The sequence below is a fragment of the Lycorma delicatula genome, chromosome 5, assembly GCF_047948215.1.
Source record: "Lycorma delicatula isolate Av1 chromosome 5, ASM4794821v1, whole genome shotgun sequence".
NCBI classification, from domain to species: domain Eukaryota; kingdom Metazoa; phylum Arthropoda; class Insecta; order Hemiptera; family Fulgoridae; genus Lycorma; species Lycorma delicatula.
The window spans coordinates 166,798,951-166,817,849 of NC_134459.1; the positions used below are offsets into that span (position 1 = coordinate 166,798,951).

Sequence of the window (18,899 nt, forward strand, 5' to 3'; positions counted from 1 at the left end):
ATTTTAGCGGGTTGGATTTTAGAAGAAAATTGTGTTTCGATAATCATTGTTTTGTTGGTTTGGGAATAGTATTTTTGTTGTTTAAAAGATTCAGTGAAATAATGATTTGAGTGCGTATTTTAACAAAAAATTACAGTTTTTGTGAAAAAACCTTCGGTGTTAGAGGAAGATGCGGGATTCCCCGAATCGGTTAGTTTGGTACTGGAAGTTATAAGTTATGATACGTAGTCGTGGTTGAAGAAACCATTAGAAGGCGATGCTGTGTTATATAAATTCATGGATGGAAATATCTGCCAAAGCATTTGCATCGGAGGCATCCTGACAGAGAACAAACCAATGTTGTATTATCAAGTTCAGAGAGTCTAAAAAACGACCTCCGGTAAAGTCCATCATGGCTAGGAACGGAAGGGGTGATGTGGCGACCGGGATCATTACTAGGCGAGTGTCTTCCCCTACGAATATCAGGATGTTAACGAAGTGTGTCAACAATTAAATATTTTTTTACACTGAAAGATAGGACAATGAAAATTAGCAATGTTGCTTTATTGAAACGATCTATTTCTCGTGTGTGACTCCATTACAACACTAGCAACGAGGGAGGGGCAACTCAAAATGTTTTGATGGAAAGGCTATGGTTATGGCACACTATTTAAAGAAGATTTTGCAGTGAAAAAACCCAAACGAAACTGCGGCTATTTACATTTTTTTGGAAGTAGCTTTAAAATTATTCTATATTACCTCTTAAATAACGGTTCAGCAGCGAAATACTAAAAAAAAAAAATAAATAAATAAAATTTAGTAGATACATGTTCCTCAAAACGATGTATATCTTGGTTTGAAACAATTATTTGTAGTTTACTGGACTCCAGATATGAAACTTTTGAAAAATATTAAATGACCATCACTTTTGGTAAGAATTGTATATGCCCATTGTAGTGTACGTCAAAATGTTTGGTTTTTGTCCTTTAAAATGATATATTCCAATCTCATTCCTTTTACTTAGTTTTCCATTCTTCGTTGATTGATAACCTCAACATGGTTGGACCTTTGATGTGGTAATCTCATCAATATTGTCACTGCTGATACATTGGCTGATGATACACTGATGTGTCTCAGGTCAATATTGTCCTTTCCTTTGTTTTATTGTTGTGTTGACTTATTTATCTTTTTTGCTCTATCTCATTACGTGTTGATTTATGCGTACTTTGTTACGGACTTTGTGAACATAATATATACTTTGTTTAGAATTTTATTGTATTGTACTGGAAGGTACCACTGGAGTCCTCTCTTTTACGTTTTTCTCACTTTACTTTTACGTTTTTTACACTTTACTTTTGTTATTTGAGAAACTGATCGAAAATAAAACAGTACAACGAAGAAAAAATGTAGGTTTCCAAAATTCATGTTTAATCGTAATATATAAATTTTTTACGCATATTAAATGAAATAAAAAATACTTTACAAACAAAACGATATATATATATATTTTTTTTTATAGTATTTTTAAAAACGAGTACAAAATATAAAAATAGGTAAACTTGATTTCCTTCAATTAAATTAATTACAGTTTTTACAAATATAAATATAATTTTGCAAAAAGAAAATGTTTATGCAAATTTACATGAAAATCATCTACGTAAAACTGTATAATATTTTAGATTTGTTGAACATACTTACTTGATGAATTAACATAAAGTGATGTTATTATTTTCATTTTGACCTATTTCTGAACTTCTATATAAATGATGAAATTGGTAATATAATTTTTAATTTACAAAATAGAAATACTTACTTCATCATTGAATGGATTCTTCGAATAATGCAGTGGTCTACAGGAGTGTTCAATTAAATATCTCTGTACTTCCCTGTTCAGTAAAAGCTGAAAATTAGATAACAGAAACTTTTATGTACGAAAGCGAAAACAAATAAATTTGATTAAAAATGGATAATTATGTATGTATTTAAATTATTTATAATTAACTATACCATAAAAATTAAGTTCTATTGACTATATTTAAACTTTTTTTTTTTTTTTTTTTTTTTATACAATTCACTTTTTTGTGAAAAGTGAAAATTCAGTTTTTCAAATCATGAAAAGTGAAGATAAAAATATTAACTAAGGATGGATTGTATTTTTTAACTAAAGATACTGAAAAATATGTGAAATTTATTATCTCAAACATTATAAATATTAAAAAATTTACCACACATCTTTATAAACATATTTGACAATCCTTCTACTTTAAATAATTTCGATTTGATGAAAGATTTCTCCCACAAATATGAGAGAATTTAGTGTAAAAAAATGTCCTTTCAGAGGAACGTTCGTTCCCATTAATTTATTGTTTATTTTATCAGATGAATTTTTTTCACGTTTGTCATTAGTTCTTAATTTGGAATACAGGGTTACCAAATTGGGTCAATCATTTACAATTACTTTGCATTTTGCCTATTTGCCTTTTGTCTAGTTACAACAAATTTTGTAGTGATGAAGAACAAAATTTAACGCATCTGTGGGTATTAATTTACCCTCAGTAAAAGTTAAAAAAAAAAATTAATTAATTATAGCTTGAAGTACTCAATAATTTTTTTATTTTCTTAATTTGTTTTTTAAAATATCCAAAAATCCTGTGATTTGATCTGATCTTTATAATATATTTTATAATAAGATGATTTCGGAAGAACATTTTACCTAAAAGTTGAAGTTTTAAAAAAAATTAAAAATATTTTAGTGGTTATTAAATAAATTACTTCATTACTAATTATTTTTTCATCAATTAAATTAACTAATAAATAGAAATAAAATAAAACATGTGTATAATAAGGGCAAAAATCTCTTTATTTTATTAATATTGGCAAAGAATGGAAAATATTTTAATCTTATAAGATTTTCATTGAAAAACATTTATAGCAACCCTCAAAAATGTCGTATTTTTAATATATACAATATTCGAAATTCACTTGTTAGAAACACTGTTAAGATTAGAGATTCTTTTTTATAATAAAATTAAAAGATCATTTTCAAGAAAAGTGATGATACTCTTTTTATAAGAATACTCTTGTTTATCTAAACCTCTATGTATTTCATTTATTTAAATTATTAAATTTATAAACTAATTTACTTTTAGATTTTCCTCTTAATTAATGAAAAATAAAATGCATTACAGATAATTTTATCGAACTGTTTAAAACTTATTATTTATTACGATGGTCGTTCAATAATTAAAGAGACTACCGATTGTTAAAAAGTTATTATTTTTATTATTATACATTATATTATATATTATATTATATTATATTATACATTATCAAGTGATAATGTACATGATAGTCCCCGGCTACATTTAGTAACTTGTCCAACCACTCTATAAGCTTTCTTATTTCACTGGTTAAGAATTGTTTGCCTTGGTGTCTGAACAATTTTTTTAACGGATTATTGAGTTGATAGTGGCTAAAGAACTCGGTGATACGAAAAATTTCTTTGAAAGGGCTAAACAAAAATAAATATCTGATCGAGCGGGAACGAGACTAAGTTGACTGAAGCAATACCGCCTAACCCGACTTTTACAGAATTTCCCGTAAATTTCGAGTGGTATGGTAACGAGCTTAGTCTTGCAGAAGAATTACTTGTTTTGTGAGAAAATCAGAACGTTTCGTAAGTATTGAGAGTTTTGTTTAATTTTATAGCATGATTATCGATGATTAACTGTTTGACAGATCACTAGAAGTTAATTCAATGTTGATTATACGTTTTTCTTTCACATAGTGTCAATAAATTTTGCCTTTATAGTCCAAAAAATATTAGCATTCATCTATCGGCTGACACGCAGATTTTTAGTTTTTCTTAGCGTGTTAAATAAGGTGTCTCCATTATATACTCTGATATTTGGATTCCGGTTCAAAATTATGGATCCAAGTTTCATCAGAAGATATAATTCGATCAAAAAGGAAATCATCGTCTTCCTTGAAAAGCCGTTGTTTAAATTCCATTCGTTTTTAAACATCGTTAGTAAATATATCATCAGCTACGTTGATGTTTTTCTTCCTTAACATCACTTTAGGTGGTAGGATTCTACTTGATTACGTCCAGATATTGAAGGTATAAAAATTTCGCTTCGATGCTCTCAGAACCTTCGAGCCCGACCAAAATAATGTTAATTTATGAACAGGGTTTTTTTTTGGGCGACTTTTGAATTGAAAATATTCATTTTGTATTTTCATTCATTTTTACTCCCTTCTACTTCTCTATAAGTTTTGGTTTTTTTTCTGGTCCTTCTATTACTGTTTAATTAGCTTTTCTCCTTTTACGATATATCCAACCAATCAAATTTTTTAATCTAGCTGTAACCATTAAGCTTCCCTCTACCCTTCCAGCTTTAAGACAACTTAATTTAAAGGTCTCTGGACTTTTTATATTCTTATTTTTTTAGTGTTCATACTTCTCATTCATGCAAAAATACACTCAAAATCTATCGCTTCACGATGTGTCCAGGCAAACCTAACTCTGTTCTTACTAGAAACTAAGTATTCTTTATTTCAATTTTTAATTTTTCTAATCTAGCATTCCTTAACAATTTTTTTTTTGATAGGAAAATTGTTAGATAAGTTTCTTTATATACTTTTATTTCTGTATGTACTTTTATATATTATTATTTCTATATATATATATATATAATACGTACATACGCACACGCACACGTAATATTCCTATGGTAGACTCAAAATTAACAATAAAAATATCTATTATAATGTATAATTTATTTTTTGTATTCAATTTAAACATGGTTTTCTAAGAATAAATTAAAAATATAAACTTACCATTCCGACAATATACGAATTATATATGATTTGATATAAATTATAAACCATCATAATTCCTTTAATATTGTAAGGTTCTCTTTTTTCCATAAATTTTGGTCCTATCTTTAAAACTGTAAGTAAATATATCCCAAGGATTACGATGACAGGAATTGGCGTTGATATTAAAAGCCATTTGTTCAAAATGGAATCTACAAAATGGAAATTAAATATAAAAAACAACAAAGATACGTAAAAAAAAAGATTAAAAATGTAATATTGAAAACTTTATCATTTTTCTTATCTTATATTTGAATGTGTTTAACAGATTCGTAGGGCCCGTCTCCGTGACGCGAATGGTAGCGTCTCGACCTTTCGTCCAGAGGTCCCGGGTTCGATTCCCGGTCAGACATCGCATTTTTACACGCTACAATAACACTCATCTTATCCTCTGAAGCAATACCTAACGGTGTTGGTCCCAGAGGCTACAAAAAATAAAGAAAAACCACCAGATTCGATATGAAGGACTTAGGTAGGCAGTTAAATTCGTTTAAGTTATTTTTCATGCATTATCAGTTCGATCCTGAATAAATATCTAGTTAAGTTTTTTTAGGTAGTCATAGATATCATGCTAAATTTTTTTTTTTTTTTTTTTTTAGTTGTTGAATTATATACTACGTAAGCTCGAAATTTGTGTGCGAACATATGGTCCGGTAGCTTTAAAATTTATGAAAACTCCACTTAAATTATGGTTACTTCATTATTATTGAAATATGAGATAAAACCACAACAGTTAAAATCAAACTCTTTTTGATGAATTTATTCCCTTTACTATTTATCTCTTCCTTCCCGCTCAGACAGTTTCTCTCTTTCTTGCTTGTCTTTAGTAGATCATGGTTCAATAGTTTTTTCTTGTTGTAAGTGTTAATTATACCTAAAGAAAGATTTGTTAATCTATTTCAATACAATTACGATAATTACAAAAATAAACTACAAGTAATCTGTAGTATTAAGTATAAAGTTTGTAAAATAAATTATTATTAGTTTCATATTATCCTAAAGAAAAAAATCAGGACGAAAGATTTTACTTGTTTTAGGCTGAAAACAATAGACTTTTGGATCTGGAATTACATGACATTCTCTATCTAATCTTACAACTCTATAATCAGTCGGAACAGTGCCCTTTGTTTGTGGAACACTATTCAAAGTAAGTAGATCAGACTATAAAAAGTTTTTATATCGGATCAATGAGGAACGCAGTTTTAAATATAGTATCTATAAACAAATAAACGTGCGATGAAAACATAGATTCAATAATTATCAATCATTTTATATCTGTAAAAGTAGTTAACAAATTCACAAATCTATGAAACCTTATAATCTTTTAACGAAAAATTAAAATAACAGACGCAGTTAAAGTTTAATACTTCTTTTGACCCAGTATTAAATCATTCACTTTCTAACTTCTAAAATCACCAGCAAAAACATCCAGTAGTCGTACAGTGAAATACAAACGCCAGTGATAGTCATTAGGGCTACGAAAAGCTCTATGATTAACCCATTAAAATAAATTTAATTTATTAACAAAAATGTAATATTCCAAAAAATAATTTTCATCACAATTTTCAGTGAAGAAAAATCCTAATTAATTCCCTGTAACTGGAAAACAAAGCGTTTCCGGAATCAAGTTTTTGTGTGCTTTTTTCTCTTTTTTTTAATCAGAATAATACACATATAAAATTTAGCATGAACTTCATAGAAATTTCTGAATTTTTTTTAGTTTTCAGACTCTGCCCAAAATCCTTCTGGCTTAATCAAATATCTACTTAAAAGATTAAAACAATTCATTAACAAAATGTAAAAACACGGAAATTTCTACTTTGGAAATAAATAAATAACATGTTTTTTTTTTATATATTTTTTTTTCGTTAATTATTAGTTTTTGTAACCTGAGATTTTTTTTTAAATCTAAGCTTCTTTTAATATAAAACTAGCTTTACTTTTGAAGTTTAGTTATTTTATGTATTATATTATTAGCATTATTGTATTACATAGCACATTATTTTATTAAACTTATATACCTGAGAAGTGAAGATACTAATTAATTTCAAGTCTTTTATTCAATATATCAGGGATTTGATATACATAAACGGTTTTTTTTTATTAAAATGTAATATTGGTAAATAAATTTCCTTTTATAGTTAACTAGTACAAGAATTATTTATTTGTCGACGTACTTCAATGATTAAAAACGTATTGGATTAAAGATTATTTAAAAAAATTTAAATGTGTATTAACTATAAAACTATTTATTTAAAAACAAATTATATTTTTATTAAATAATGCTACTAAGAGGACAGAGCAAATACATACTACCTGCGTTATAATTTTTGATATAGAACATTCCTTCAACGTAGCTTAGGATTTTTACAGTAATCGATTAATACACAACAGATATAAAATAAAGCTTCATACTTATTCTAATATATTTGTTAAATAAATGTTTTCATAATTTTTTTTTTTACTACGCGTATTCATATGAAATTTACACCAATTTATTTTAAAAACCCAATTAAAATCTTTTTACGTTTAGAACATGAAAATATTATTTTAATTTTACGTTTATATTATTCTTTTATTTCCAGAAAACAATCTTTGTTTATTGTTTTATACTTACATATACAGAATTTCCTTGTATGGGAAAACAATCCTTAAAACTGCAATTTTAGAAACTCTACTTGTGTATCTGTCGGCCATTTTGTGTTTGAATATTGAAGTTTTTATCTCGAAAACTGATTGAGATATTTTAATAAAATTCGGTTATAACTGAATTCCCAATGAAATCAAAGAGATTTGTTTGCAGATTTCAAAACTGCAGAATTTTAACTTTTTAAATACAAATGAAAATTGTAAACAATAAATAAGTAATAGTTAAGGTTTAAAAGGTGAGGAAGGAAAAAATGAAATCAAAGTGATATGACCGGTAGAGGGAAAGACCAAACAGGCGGAAAAATTTAAACAATGTTGGAAGTTTTTACAATATTTTTACAACCATTACTATTTAAAAGATTACTATTTTAAAACATTACTATTTAAAAGAATGGTTTGACATTCCAACTTGGAAATGTATTTATTTTAATTGTTGCATCATCATTGTTGCACGTTTAGAACATGAAAATATTATTTTAATTTTACGTTTATATTATTCTTTTATTTCCAGAAAACAATCTTTGTTTATTGTTTTATACTTACATATACAGAATTTCCTTGTATGGGAAAACAATCCTTAAAACTGCAATTTTAGAAACTCTACTTGTGTATCTGTCGGCCAGTTACTGTTTGGTTATTGAAGTTTTCATCTCGAAAACTGATTGAGATATTTTAATAAAATTCATTTATAACTTAATTCGCAATGAAATCAAAGAGATTTGTTTGCAGATTTCAAAACTGCAGAATTTTAACTTTTTAAATACAAATTAAAATTGTAAACAATAAATAAGTAATAGTTAAGGTTTAAATGGTGAGGAAGGAAAAAATGAAATCAAAGTGATATGACCGGAAGAGGGAAAGACCAAACAGGCGGAAAAATTTAAACAATGTTGGAAGTTTTTACAATATTTTTACAACCATTACTATTTAAAAGATTACTATTTTAAAACATTACTATTTAAAAGAATGGTTTGACATTCCAACTTGGAAATGTATTTATTTTAATTGTTGCATCAATCATTAAATTATAAATAAAATATAATAAATAAGTCTGTTGTGTTTATAATACGTGTTTATGAATAAATATTTATTGTGTATTCTTGTGAATAAAAAATGGAATAATTACTTTTGTGTGGTAAGTTATACTTTTACGAGTTGTATGTGTATTAAGGATGCGGAGGCATTATCTTTAGGTTTTTGTTATTTTTATAAAAAAACTAATTTTGTTTTTAATTATTAAAATCACTATAGAAAGCTTTGGGATTTTTTTTTGGGAACATGAAACAAGAAATCTGTACGCAAATTTTCTCACCTGACTGGTTTGATAATTTTATTAGTAGGTATTTGTAATTAAAATATTTAATTTTTCAATTAAATTTTTATTCTTTATATGTTTTTCATTTTAAAATAACATTAAAAGTTTATATATATATATATATACACATACTACTTGGTCAGGCCTCGCTTTGCTCACAGCAGATGGCCAGGGAGCTTCGCTCCTCTGGCCCACTGTTGTATTCGTTTTCGTCATTGTTGTGAGAATAATGCTAATAAATAACAATTAAGCCTGAAAAGCCCTCTTTCTCCAGCGTTGCCCCCGTTCTTAATGTAGAAGCTCTGATATACTCCTGCTGTAAACAAACATATCCCTTTTAGTTGCCCTTCCCTTTACCCTTCAGTACTCTGTACCTTAGGAAAGGGTAAAGGTAAAGAGCTGAAAATCGAATTTTTTATAAAATCCATAGTCTAATTTTTTATGCCCAAAAACGAAATCAAAAACCGTATTAGATCGTCAGCTAAGATGAAATGTTCACTTCACCCTCAAGGGGGCTAGGGCCTTGCATTTTGGCTTCAAACCTCCCCTGCGATAACAGGAATGTATTCTGCAAGTTAGAAAGCAATTGGTCGACGGTTGATTCTCGCGTGATGTTATTGGAAACGGACAGAACCGCCACAAACATCAAACATTTGCATATATATATATATATATATTTATGTTAATAACGATTACATTTTTTTATGACTAGTTGTGTTATTCTAGTTTTATATTTAAACAATATGTATAATGAAACTATTGTACTGTGCGATAATAAACAAACGAAAATGTTTTCAATGTTTTAAAACACTATTGTACTGAAAAGTTTTGTCAGTTGTCAGTTTTAGTAATATTACATTCAAAGATGGGATTAAAAAAGTACATCCTCGTAAATGAAATTTGCAAGCAGGTTTTCAATGTTATAATTGAAATGTGTATTGCATTAATAAATAAATTAGCTTATCCTATTACCCATTGCGTTGTGTCATGTAACTAATAATTATAATACAAATTAATTATTAAAATAAATTAGGAATGTAACAGTTATGTAAACAAATAAAAATTACATAGTTTTTTTTTTTTTTATTATCATGTAGCTAAAAATAATGTTATATCCTTACCGGCTAATTAATTATTAAACGATGCTTACACAGCAAAAATATAATCCATAATAAAATAGTTAATCTACATCTATTTTTTGTATGTTTTAAACCTTAATATTCAACATTTCATAATAGTAATAACAACAAACACCAGAATGCAGACTCTGTTCAAGCTGAACACTTAGATGGCGCTATGAAATTGATATATATATTCCACCAAAAGGTAACCAGAAAATGTGAGGTTGTTTGTACCAGCCTTATTAGAATTACGTCTCATGTTCTTTATTGGTGAATGATCGCTTTATGTTATATTTCAATTGATCAGTAACACTAAAACTAATAGTTAGAGTAGATCGGTATCATATTAATTATAAAAGTGAAAGGTTTTACCTATCATTTATATTTCGCCATTCCCAACAACATTAATCTTACTGCTACAATCGAAAAAAACAAGGAGCAGTACAGATAACTGACTATTGTAGTTAAGCGCGTGCCGAATATTTCATCAATGACAATAATGTAGAGTTTAGAACACGAATCGTAACGAAGAAACCTTTTGTAGGTTAAAGATCTTGAGATAACCGGAAGCTCTAGATAAATCCATGCAGAAGTTTATAATACTAAATATGTACTGAACACTTCAATAATTCGTAGATTAATTAATTTAATTAAATTTTTTATTAAAATTTCAATTACATTTTACATCAACAATTTAATATAAGTATTTCAACAATAAAATCACTTCCTGTCCTTTTGAAAACAAATACCTGGTAAGGAATTTGTATAAACTGCTGTCAATACTAAATTGTGCAACTTATTATAATAATAATAATATTTTTTTTTTATTTAAAAAAATATGAATATATTTTTTTTAAATCCTCGATGTTTCGAGGATTTAAATCGATGTTTCTTCCTGCACTTTTACTTTAGATATAGTTGGTTCAGTCTTTCTCTCAATTACTGCTTCTTTTGGCTTCACACATTATTAATTGTAGGCTTTAATTTATTCTTTACGGAGCTCTTTTGAACAGCAACTTGTGCTTTCTTCTGCGATGGCTTTGGACGATTTCCTTCTGATGATCGGTTGATGTTCCATCTACATATGTAGATGGGCTTGACTTAGTTTTGAACTTTAAAAGCATTAAATATAAATTTATTTAAAATTCTGCTTGATTTAATTTATAACTGTCGAATGTGTTTATTCTAAACAGAATTACTTTCTTCAGGTTCAGTCGTATTTTTAATTATTTATATGTTAATAGTATTATAATTATTTTTTTTTATTCTGTCCTCTAAATTACTTAGATAAATCAATTTTTGATTAGAATTAGCGTTAAAAATATTTTATAAAATTTTTTTTATTATTTCTTAGCTTATAATAAACAAAGATGCACAGTACGTAAATATAGTTTCTTCTGAGTGCTGATAAATAAATAAAAAACACGTTTTAGTTATACCATGTACATAAATTGCGTGCTAAGTATTCGAATGTAGAGGTTTAGCTAATTTTCTTATAAATGGCGGTGTAGAAGGTATAAACTTCTGAAGAAGGAATAGAGACTGCATTCCTTATGCATATAACATATGGTTAAAGATTTAGAGTGCAGTAATTATACTGAGGATAAAAGGTTTACACAGAATTGAGTCCACAAAAACAAAAAATAAAAAATTATATAATATACGTATAATAATATTAACAATATGTTTTATGTGTATTTTCTAAATTTATTCTAACATTATGACACAATATTTTTTTTTAATATACATGTATATTACTAGAATATACTACAAGTATAACTAGAAAATTAACATATAAAACTTTTGAATGATAGTGACACGGTAAAAAATGTATAATAAAAGAAACTTCTAATTTAATTAGACAGTGAACTAGGTATTAATTTACAATTTGAGAGGATTGATATTTTATTAATTAACAGTTTATTTATTTTATTAACAAGTTATAAAGACACTTATAATTGCTTTTCACATAATTTGTAATTAAAGAATAATATTAATGTTCATTATTATACTATAAAGATTAATCATTATTATGGATTAAATTTTTAATTCTAACTGTAAAACAATTTTTAATCGTAAAATGTGAACTAAGTTCTGTAAATGTAAAAAGTTTCCGTTATACTAAACTGCGCGGTATGTTTGGATAAATCTAAAAATAAAGATAAATTTTATTTTTTTTGTGAGACAAATCTCTACATAATTTCATCTTCCTAGTAATCTATTACCTTTCTAGTCTGGTAAAAATTTCAGATAACAAAATAATCTCAAAAGAAATCCTTGGCATGCTGCTACATTAATTACTTTTAATTTTACTATTAATTACATTAATTACTAGTTAGTCACTAGACGCCCCATCTACCAGAAAATTAAAATATATACAAGTTGAAACTACAGTTTGTATTCTTTTGTTTCTGACAATGTATTATTGAAGAGTACTGCTGTACGTACTAAGTAAAATTATTAAAATAATACCAGTTGATTGCAGTTTGTTGTTGATAGTCGCGATAAGACAACGAAAGCGAAATTCCTGTTATAACCATAATGCTGTATTCGTGGTTTTTTTACTGGAGTAAATGTCACGGTCATCAAGTTATTGTTATAATATAATAATGCCTTTCGTTAGTGAGTTAGAGGGTAAATTTCTAATATTTTCATTCTTTTCAGTTTCGAAAATGTCACTTTTTCAATTAATACGTGACGAACCAGTAAATAAAGATAATATGCTGTGGATCAAAATATGACTTTATTCTTATGTCATAAGCATAATCAAAGACGGTGTCTGATTCAAGGGACATCGAACCGAAATCGACTTGCAAAAAGGTGCGTGGCTCAAGGACTCAAATTGCCAATCAAGTTTAATCTATTCACCGATCTGCCATCCGTGAGCAAACGTATATACGACGGATTATTCTTCCAAGACCGAATTCGGTATTGGAGCGCACTCAAACCCCGATAAGAAAAATTTCCTACGAGTAGTTTTTACGGATTCACTTTTGAAAAAATTCCTTTAAAATCGGGGACCCAGCTAAATTAGGGATCGAATAAAGTTGTTTCTAGCGTAAAAAATACAACGTAGACCGCGTTCTATCGGAACATTGAAATTTCGGTGGCATATGTAAGCAGTGTATACGGTATACTGTTGCGAACCGAACAACAGAAACGCATCGTAGTATTTATATTACAAGGAAGAATTATAATTTTACATTGCTGGAAACCGGATTTCAATGTCGCTCGAGTTTCTGAGTGAGATATATACTAACTACTCTAGCATCTATAGTGAAATGTTTGCTGACTCTTTGCGGAACGCATACGCAAACAGCAGAGAGTATGTGGGCAGCAGGTAAAAACAAAAATATGCGTGAATTGGGATGCCGCCTTCTGGAGAACGACTTGTTCAAAAAGATACTGGAAGACATCCACACTTTCTGGCCACCAGAAAAACAATACCCACAGTTTATGAATCGATTAGGATAGGATTTTTTTCAGAAATGGGGGCGTCTACTTCAGAAGATTTGAGTCCTCAATATAAAAGAATCTAGGCTGAATTTGTTTTACAATTTCATTGATTTGTCTCCATCAGCTGACCTTTTCAGAGAAAATTATGTTAACGTCATAACGTAGGCCTAGGTTTACACTATATATATATTCCTTCCTACTCCATAAATTCAGCGGTAACTTTGTTGTGGGTAAATAAGTATATTTTACAAATACGTAACGGCTGTTAATATATGAACAACAAAAGCGGTATACACGGTACACATCTCCTTCAACCAACCAACAGGCCTCGGTAACAGAATTCAAGGAGTAATATATTTCCCCTTATATTTTTTTTTTGTTTATTTTATACACCTTTCCCTTTTTATTTTAATATAACGGAATATTTTATGTTTTAGAACTAAATAGAATAGTTTTGAGAAAAAACTTCATTAAAATGAAATTAGTAACATTAATACTTACTTACTTTCAGTAACTACTATCATAAATACTTTTTAGTAACTACTTACTTTCATGTATATCTGTGATTTCCACCAAAGGAACAGTTTCTAAAGACATATTTTATTTCTGAAAAAAAAACAACAAAATATTATCTTACCAAAATTATTACGTAATATTTTAGGAATTATTAATTAATATTGGAAATGCTATCAGCATGTGATAGTTAAACTTCTGATGTGGAGAAGTCATGTCAGGGAGAAAAGGATGCAATTTAACATTAAGTTCAACGAGATTTGTTGGTTGCTTGCAGTGGGTGTCAACAATCATTACCTAACAAGCAGTTGTAATCAACGGTCCTGAAACCGATTTTCTCCTACAGAATCCAACTGTGGGCTATGGCAAGTGAGACTAAATTGAAGTTGCACAGGTATTCGACAACAAACTGTTGAAATATATAATAGAAGCGCCATGATCTGCGAAAAATATTGGAATACGTATTTTTTTATCTGAGATTGCCAACCGTTCGATAGGAGATGCAAAATATAGAATTTTGTAATTCGGTACAATACACAACATATTAATTAACATACGAACTGATTAGCGGTTAACATTCTAAATACTGCAAAGACGTTAAACGCCTAATGCGACTGCATATATTAAATATTCTCCGAGATGTGACGTAAATCAGTTAACCTAGGGTGTTTTGCAAAGTCAAATTCCTTAATTTCGTTTCTCCACTTGCTTTTATTGGTACTCTTTTTGTTTTATTTTTGCATTAGTTATTGTTTGCTTAACTGATAAGCATATTTTTTGGTGATTTCTTTTCGTTTTTATGTTCTGGATTTGTTTTTTGGACTCATCTTATTATTTATATTAATAATATATCTATGTTTATTGTATAAGATATTTATATATATCCATGCATATACAGTTATATGAGGGATCTTAATGGAAACCTATATCTGGCAGAGGAAAAATGGGGTGTTAAGCACAATTTCAAGGTCATTCGACGCTGCTGGTTGAGGTGTGGTATGTGCGAAGCCAAATGAGGCAACCTTGCCTCATTTGAAAAATTTAATATTAAAAATTAATGTCACAACATTATAAAAAAACCAAAATATTACACAATTGTAAAATAAAAATTACTTTATAATAATTTTTTTATTAATGATAAACATAAAATAGATAATTTTAAAAGTTATTATTTCACATCGGTAATTAAATTGAAGCAGTTGATCAGCAACACCCAATACGGTATTAGTGTTTATTCTATTCTGTAAGCAACATTAAATATATCGGGTACTGTGAATTTTACTTGCCATTGAAGTAACGCGGTACTGCAGATACGGTTCTGGCACCTATTTTGTTTGATATTTCAAGTTATAAACCATAACAAACTATCAATTCTGCTTCTTAACTTCGTAAAAATTTCAGTACTAACTCATTTCACCGTAGCAGCTCAATTCAGACCGAAATCCTTGACTACCTTAACTCGCAAATAAAGTACGCAAGTAGAATAGGTAATGTAGGTCCAAGGAGAACTTTGTGATACTCTATATAAAAATGAGACGTAGATTTTAAAGGAGTTTTAAAGAAATAAAAAGGAGTTTAAATAGTTTTAAAGGAGTTTTTAATGGAGGTAAAGTCGTAGATTTTTAATATAAAAAAATTTTTAAATTAAATTTGTAGTTTAGGATATATGATCTTACTGAATTTTTATCCTAATGAAATCGTAGAAGAGAAATTTTTTCGATGGTTGCACAGTATTTTCAAATAGTTATAAGAATCAAAAAAATTTTCGTGGTGTTATTGTTTTAAAAATTTAATTTTTTTGATTCTTATAACACCACGAAAATGAACATTTTCAGCTGTTCTTTTAATACTGAATTTATTAGAAAACAAAGTAATTTTAATTTATTGTAGGATAATAAAAATTGATCATCTGTAATAATAAAAATAGTTCAATTTTAGCTATTTTATAATTAGAGATGAGGAATAAATTTTGAGTTTCATCGGAGAACCGTTGGCGACTGAAAAGTGAAATTGAATACAAATATTGTTCAGCTTGACGAACTTTTCAAAACGAGCTACTCCTTAACACCTTTCTGTTCAAACATTTCCGGCTATGAGTTATGAAATGTTTTCAAAATTCCCACTTCAAAATTTTTCCAACACATCGAACTTAAATAAAATTTAATACCGTTAAAACTTCAATGAATATAATAATTCATAAGTAATTTTTTTTTATTTCCTATAGTTTAATATCAAAATAATGGATGTAAAATAACGATTCACGAAATAAAACAAATTAATTAAATTTGAATATTATAATCTTATCGATTAATAAATAGTTATCTGTAGGAGTTTTTTCGACCCAAGGATGAATAGTAATAACAATTTAAAAAAATAAATCGTATTTTCACAGATTTCGATGTGTTTGTATGGTATATTTATTAATAATATTGTAAATTCGGGTTTTAATAGGTTTCTGTTTCGAATCCGGGTCAGGTTTGGCATTTTTTCATACGCTACTAATTTCCACCGGGTATAAATATTATTGCCGGTAACATATAAGTATTATATGTTATAATGATCGTAATTGTTGATGCCCATTCATTAGTAAAAAATTCGGGTTTTATTTGGTGTTTGGTTTTTAAATCTTATTTTGTGTCTGCTGATTAAGATTGATTAACAGTTAAAATTACTTCTCTTTGTAAATATTTATTTTAAAAAAATAAACTTTTTTATTTTTTAAATAAAATAAATCAATTACGAAAACTATATAACTATATAACTTTTTTACAGTTATATTTATTATTATTTAATTATGGTTATTTTATTATATTTTACAATTATATTTAACAGTTTATTAGCGGACTTTTTATTTTCAGATTTACTTTTCATAGCTATTTCTTTGGATTTACCAGGAATTTATAATTTTAAATTATAAATTCTAAGAAAAGCTGTTTTAAGACGCCATTGTAATTATCAATTAACGTAATATAACTAAACGTTTTTATTAAAATTTAAACGGTTGTAGAAATGTTTATCGTCAAAGATATTTGTTGTAGATGATCCTGAAAAAAAAACATATCCTCACACAGTCGAGATGCTCATTACTTTTTCTGGATTATTTTATATTCTTTTTTATATTTACTTTAAATGGAGTATGGTTTTTAATATTTTCAAAATTCAAACAGGGTATTATTTTTTAGTAGTTTGAAGGCTAACTTTTCGCATGCACATCTACCGATAACGGTTATTTGATTATAGTTTCATTATGTAATTCCGAGTGGCGAACCGATTCAGTGCTGTTTTTCTATGAAGTTATTTTCTATAGAAGTTTTATTGAAATTGAAGACAAGGTCAGTCCTTTTGAAAAATATTTGTGATTTCCGTCTACCGATACTAAATCGTGATGAACAAATTAATTAAAACCCTTATGATACGATATTACAAAATTATTTTCACTTCGATGAACTTCAAGAGTACATAAATATTAATCTCTCTAAATTAATAACAGATCAGCGCCAAGCATATGATTTCATCATTCATAATAGCTATTGCGACAGAAAAATGTATTTTTTTTTAAATGCAAAGGTAGGCGCTTGGAAAAACATTTTGATTAATTCACTTTTCGCATTTGTTCGATTGACAGGTAGTTTGGGTTTGAGTGTAGCATCGTATTATATCTATAAGAGTCAGTTTATTCTGTGCGTAATGTTGAAACGATTGACCGTAATCTCAGAGATTTTAGGTCATGTAATAAGTCGATGGAAGGCGTAACTGGAGTCTTTTCTGTAAATTTTTGACAAAATTTGCCAGTGTGGGCCAAGCCGCGACGGGGACGCTAGTAAGTTTATATAATAAGAGTCGGACCTTGTGGTCACTCAAGGTTAGGTGGCTTCTGCAAGGTAATTCAAGTTAAGGGTTAATCAGTTATGTTGTTTATTTATTTAATTTTTTTATTTTGCACTGACTTTTGAAAGTCATAATTTAAATCGATATGGAAAAATATTTAAGGATCCCTTTTGAAGTGGAAATTATTTATTTTTTATTAAGTTTATTTCTTTTACCGCATCAAACGAGTCTGATAGTTTATTTAATGAAACACGAAATAAGTTCAAATTAGTATTTTATTTAATATTAGTTCGATTAACCGTTTCACTTTGGTTAAGTCGTAATTCATTACACAGAAGAGGACAGATTGAGAAAATCCGTAAAAATTTAATTTTCTTTAAAATGATTATCTTAATAAATTGCATCCCTTTTTAATAATAAATTTAAAAAAAAGCATTGAATGAAAGTCATTATAATTCTGTCTCCAATAATATATAAACGTTTTGGCTAGTTCAAATGATTAAACGCTTAATATTTTTCACTAAAATTCATTTTAAGCCAGTAAATATAAAATAAACAGCTATGTTGAATAAAGAGATGAGAAACCCCCAAAAATGTAAAAATATCATAACAGCGTTCTTTCGAACTGTAGTTTGTTTTACTAAACTATTCTAATAAACTAAATTTTATAAAAAAATAAGTAAGAAATATTAAAAATAACAATTAGCTGTAAATTATAAGCGTTCAATAAGGTTTTTAAAAGAGGTTTACATAAATTTTACTTGATATTTAACCTTTGTAATTGTTTGCTGAAACAGAACTCATCATCATTTTAGAACTCATCAGTTTTATCAAGTAGGTCTCTAACGACGTTACAATAAGATTAGCAACTTAGCAATAGACGTTCAGTAAAGAACTTCGATTTAACATAAATTTGTTGTTCATTTATGTCAATTGATTAAATTTTAACCCTCATTGGAATACTGTGGTATCTTCTTAAAGGTTTTTACAGTAACTTTAATTGTATGTTATCTGGTGAATTGTTATCTTTTATTTTTATACTTATGAACATAATGTTAAAAAAAAATTGTATATGTTTTTTGTAAGTGTTGAACAAAGGAATTGAAACTCAATTTTCATAAACACCTTTTTGAAATAAGTAAATAAATAAAATTACAAGT

General features: G+C 27.7%; 1 protein-coding gene across 1 annotated transcript in view; it reads right to left on the reverse strand.

Annotated features, from left to right (window-relative positions):
• LOC142325789 (very long chain fatty acid elongase 7-like) overlaps positions 1-13,995 on the reverse strand; it is a 29,394-nt gene extending 15,399 nt beyond the window's left edge. Inside the window, exons 1-3 of the mRNA XM_075367819.1 lie at positions 13,947-13,995; positions 4,819-5,009; positions 1,793-1,879 (exon numbers count right to left, since the gene is read on the reverse strand). Of these exons, the coding sequence (XP_075223934.1) occupies positions 1,793-1,879; positions 4,819-5,009; positions 13,947-13,995 (327 nt within the window). The remainder of the gene's footprint in view (positions 1-1,792; positions 1,880-4,818; positions 5,010-13,946) is intronic.
• Between the last annotated feature and the right edge of the window lie 4,904 nt (positions 13,996-18,899).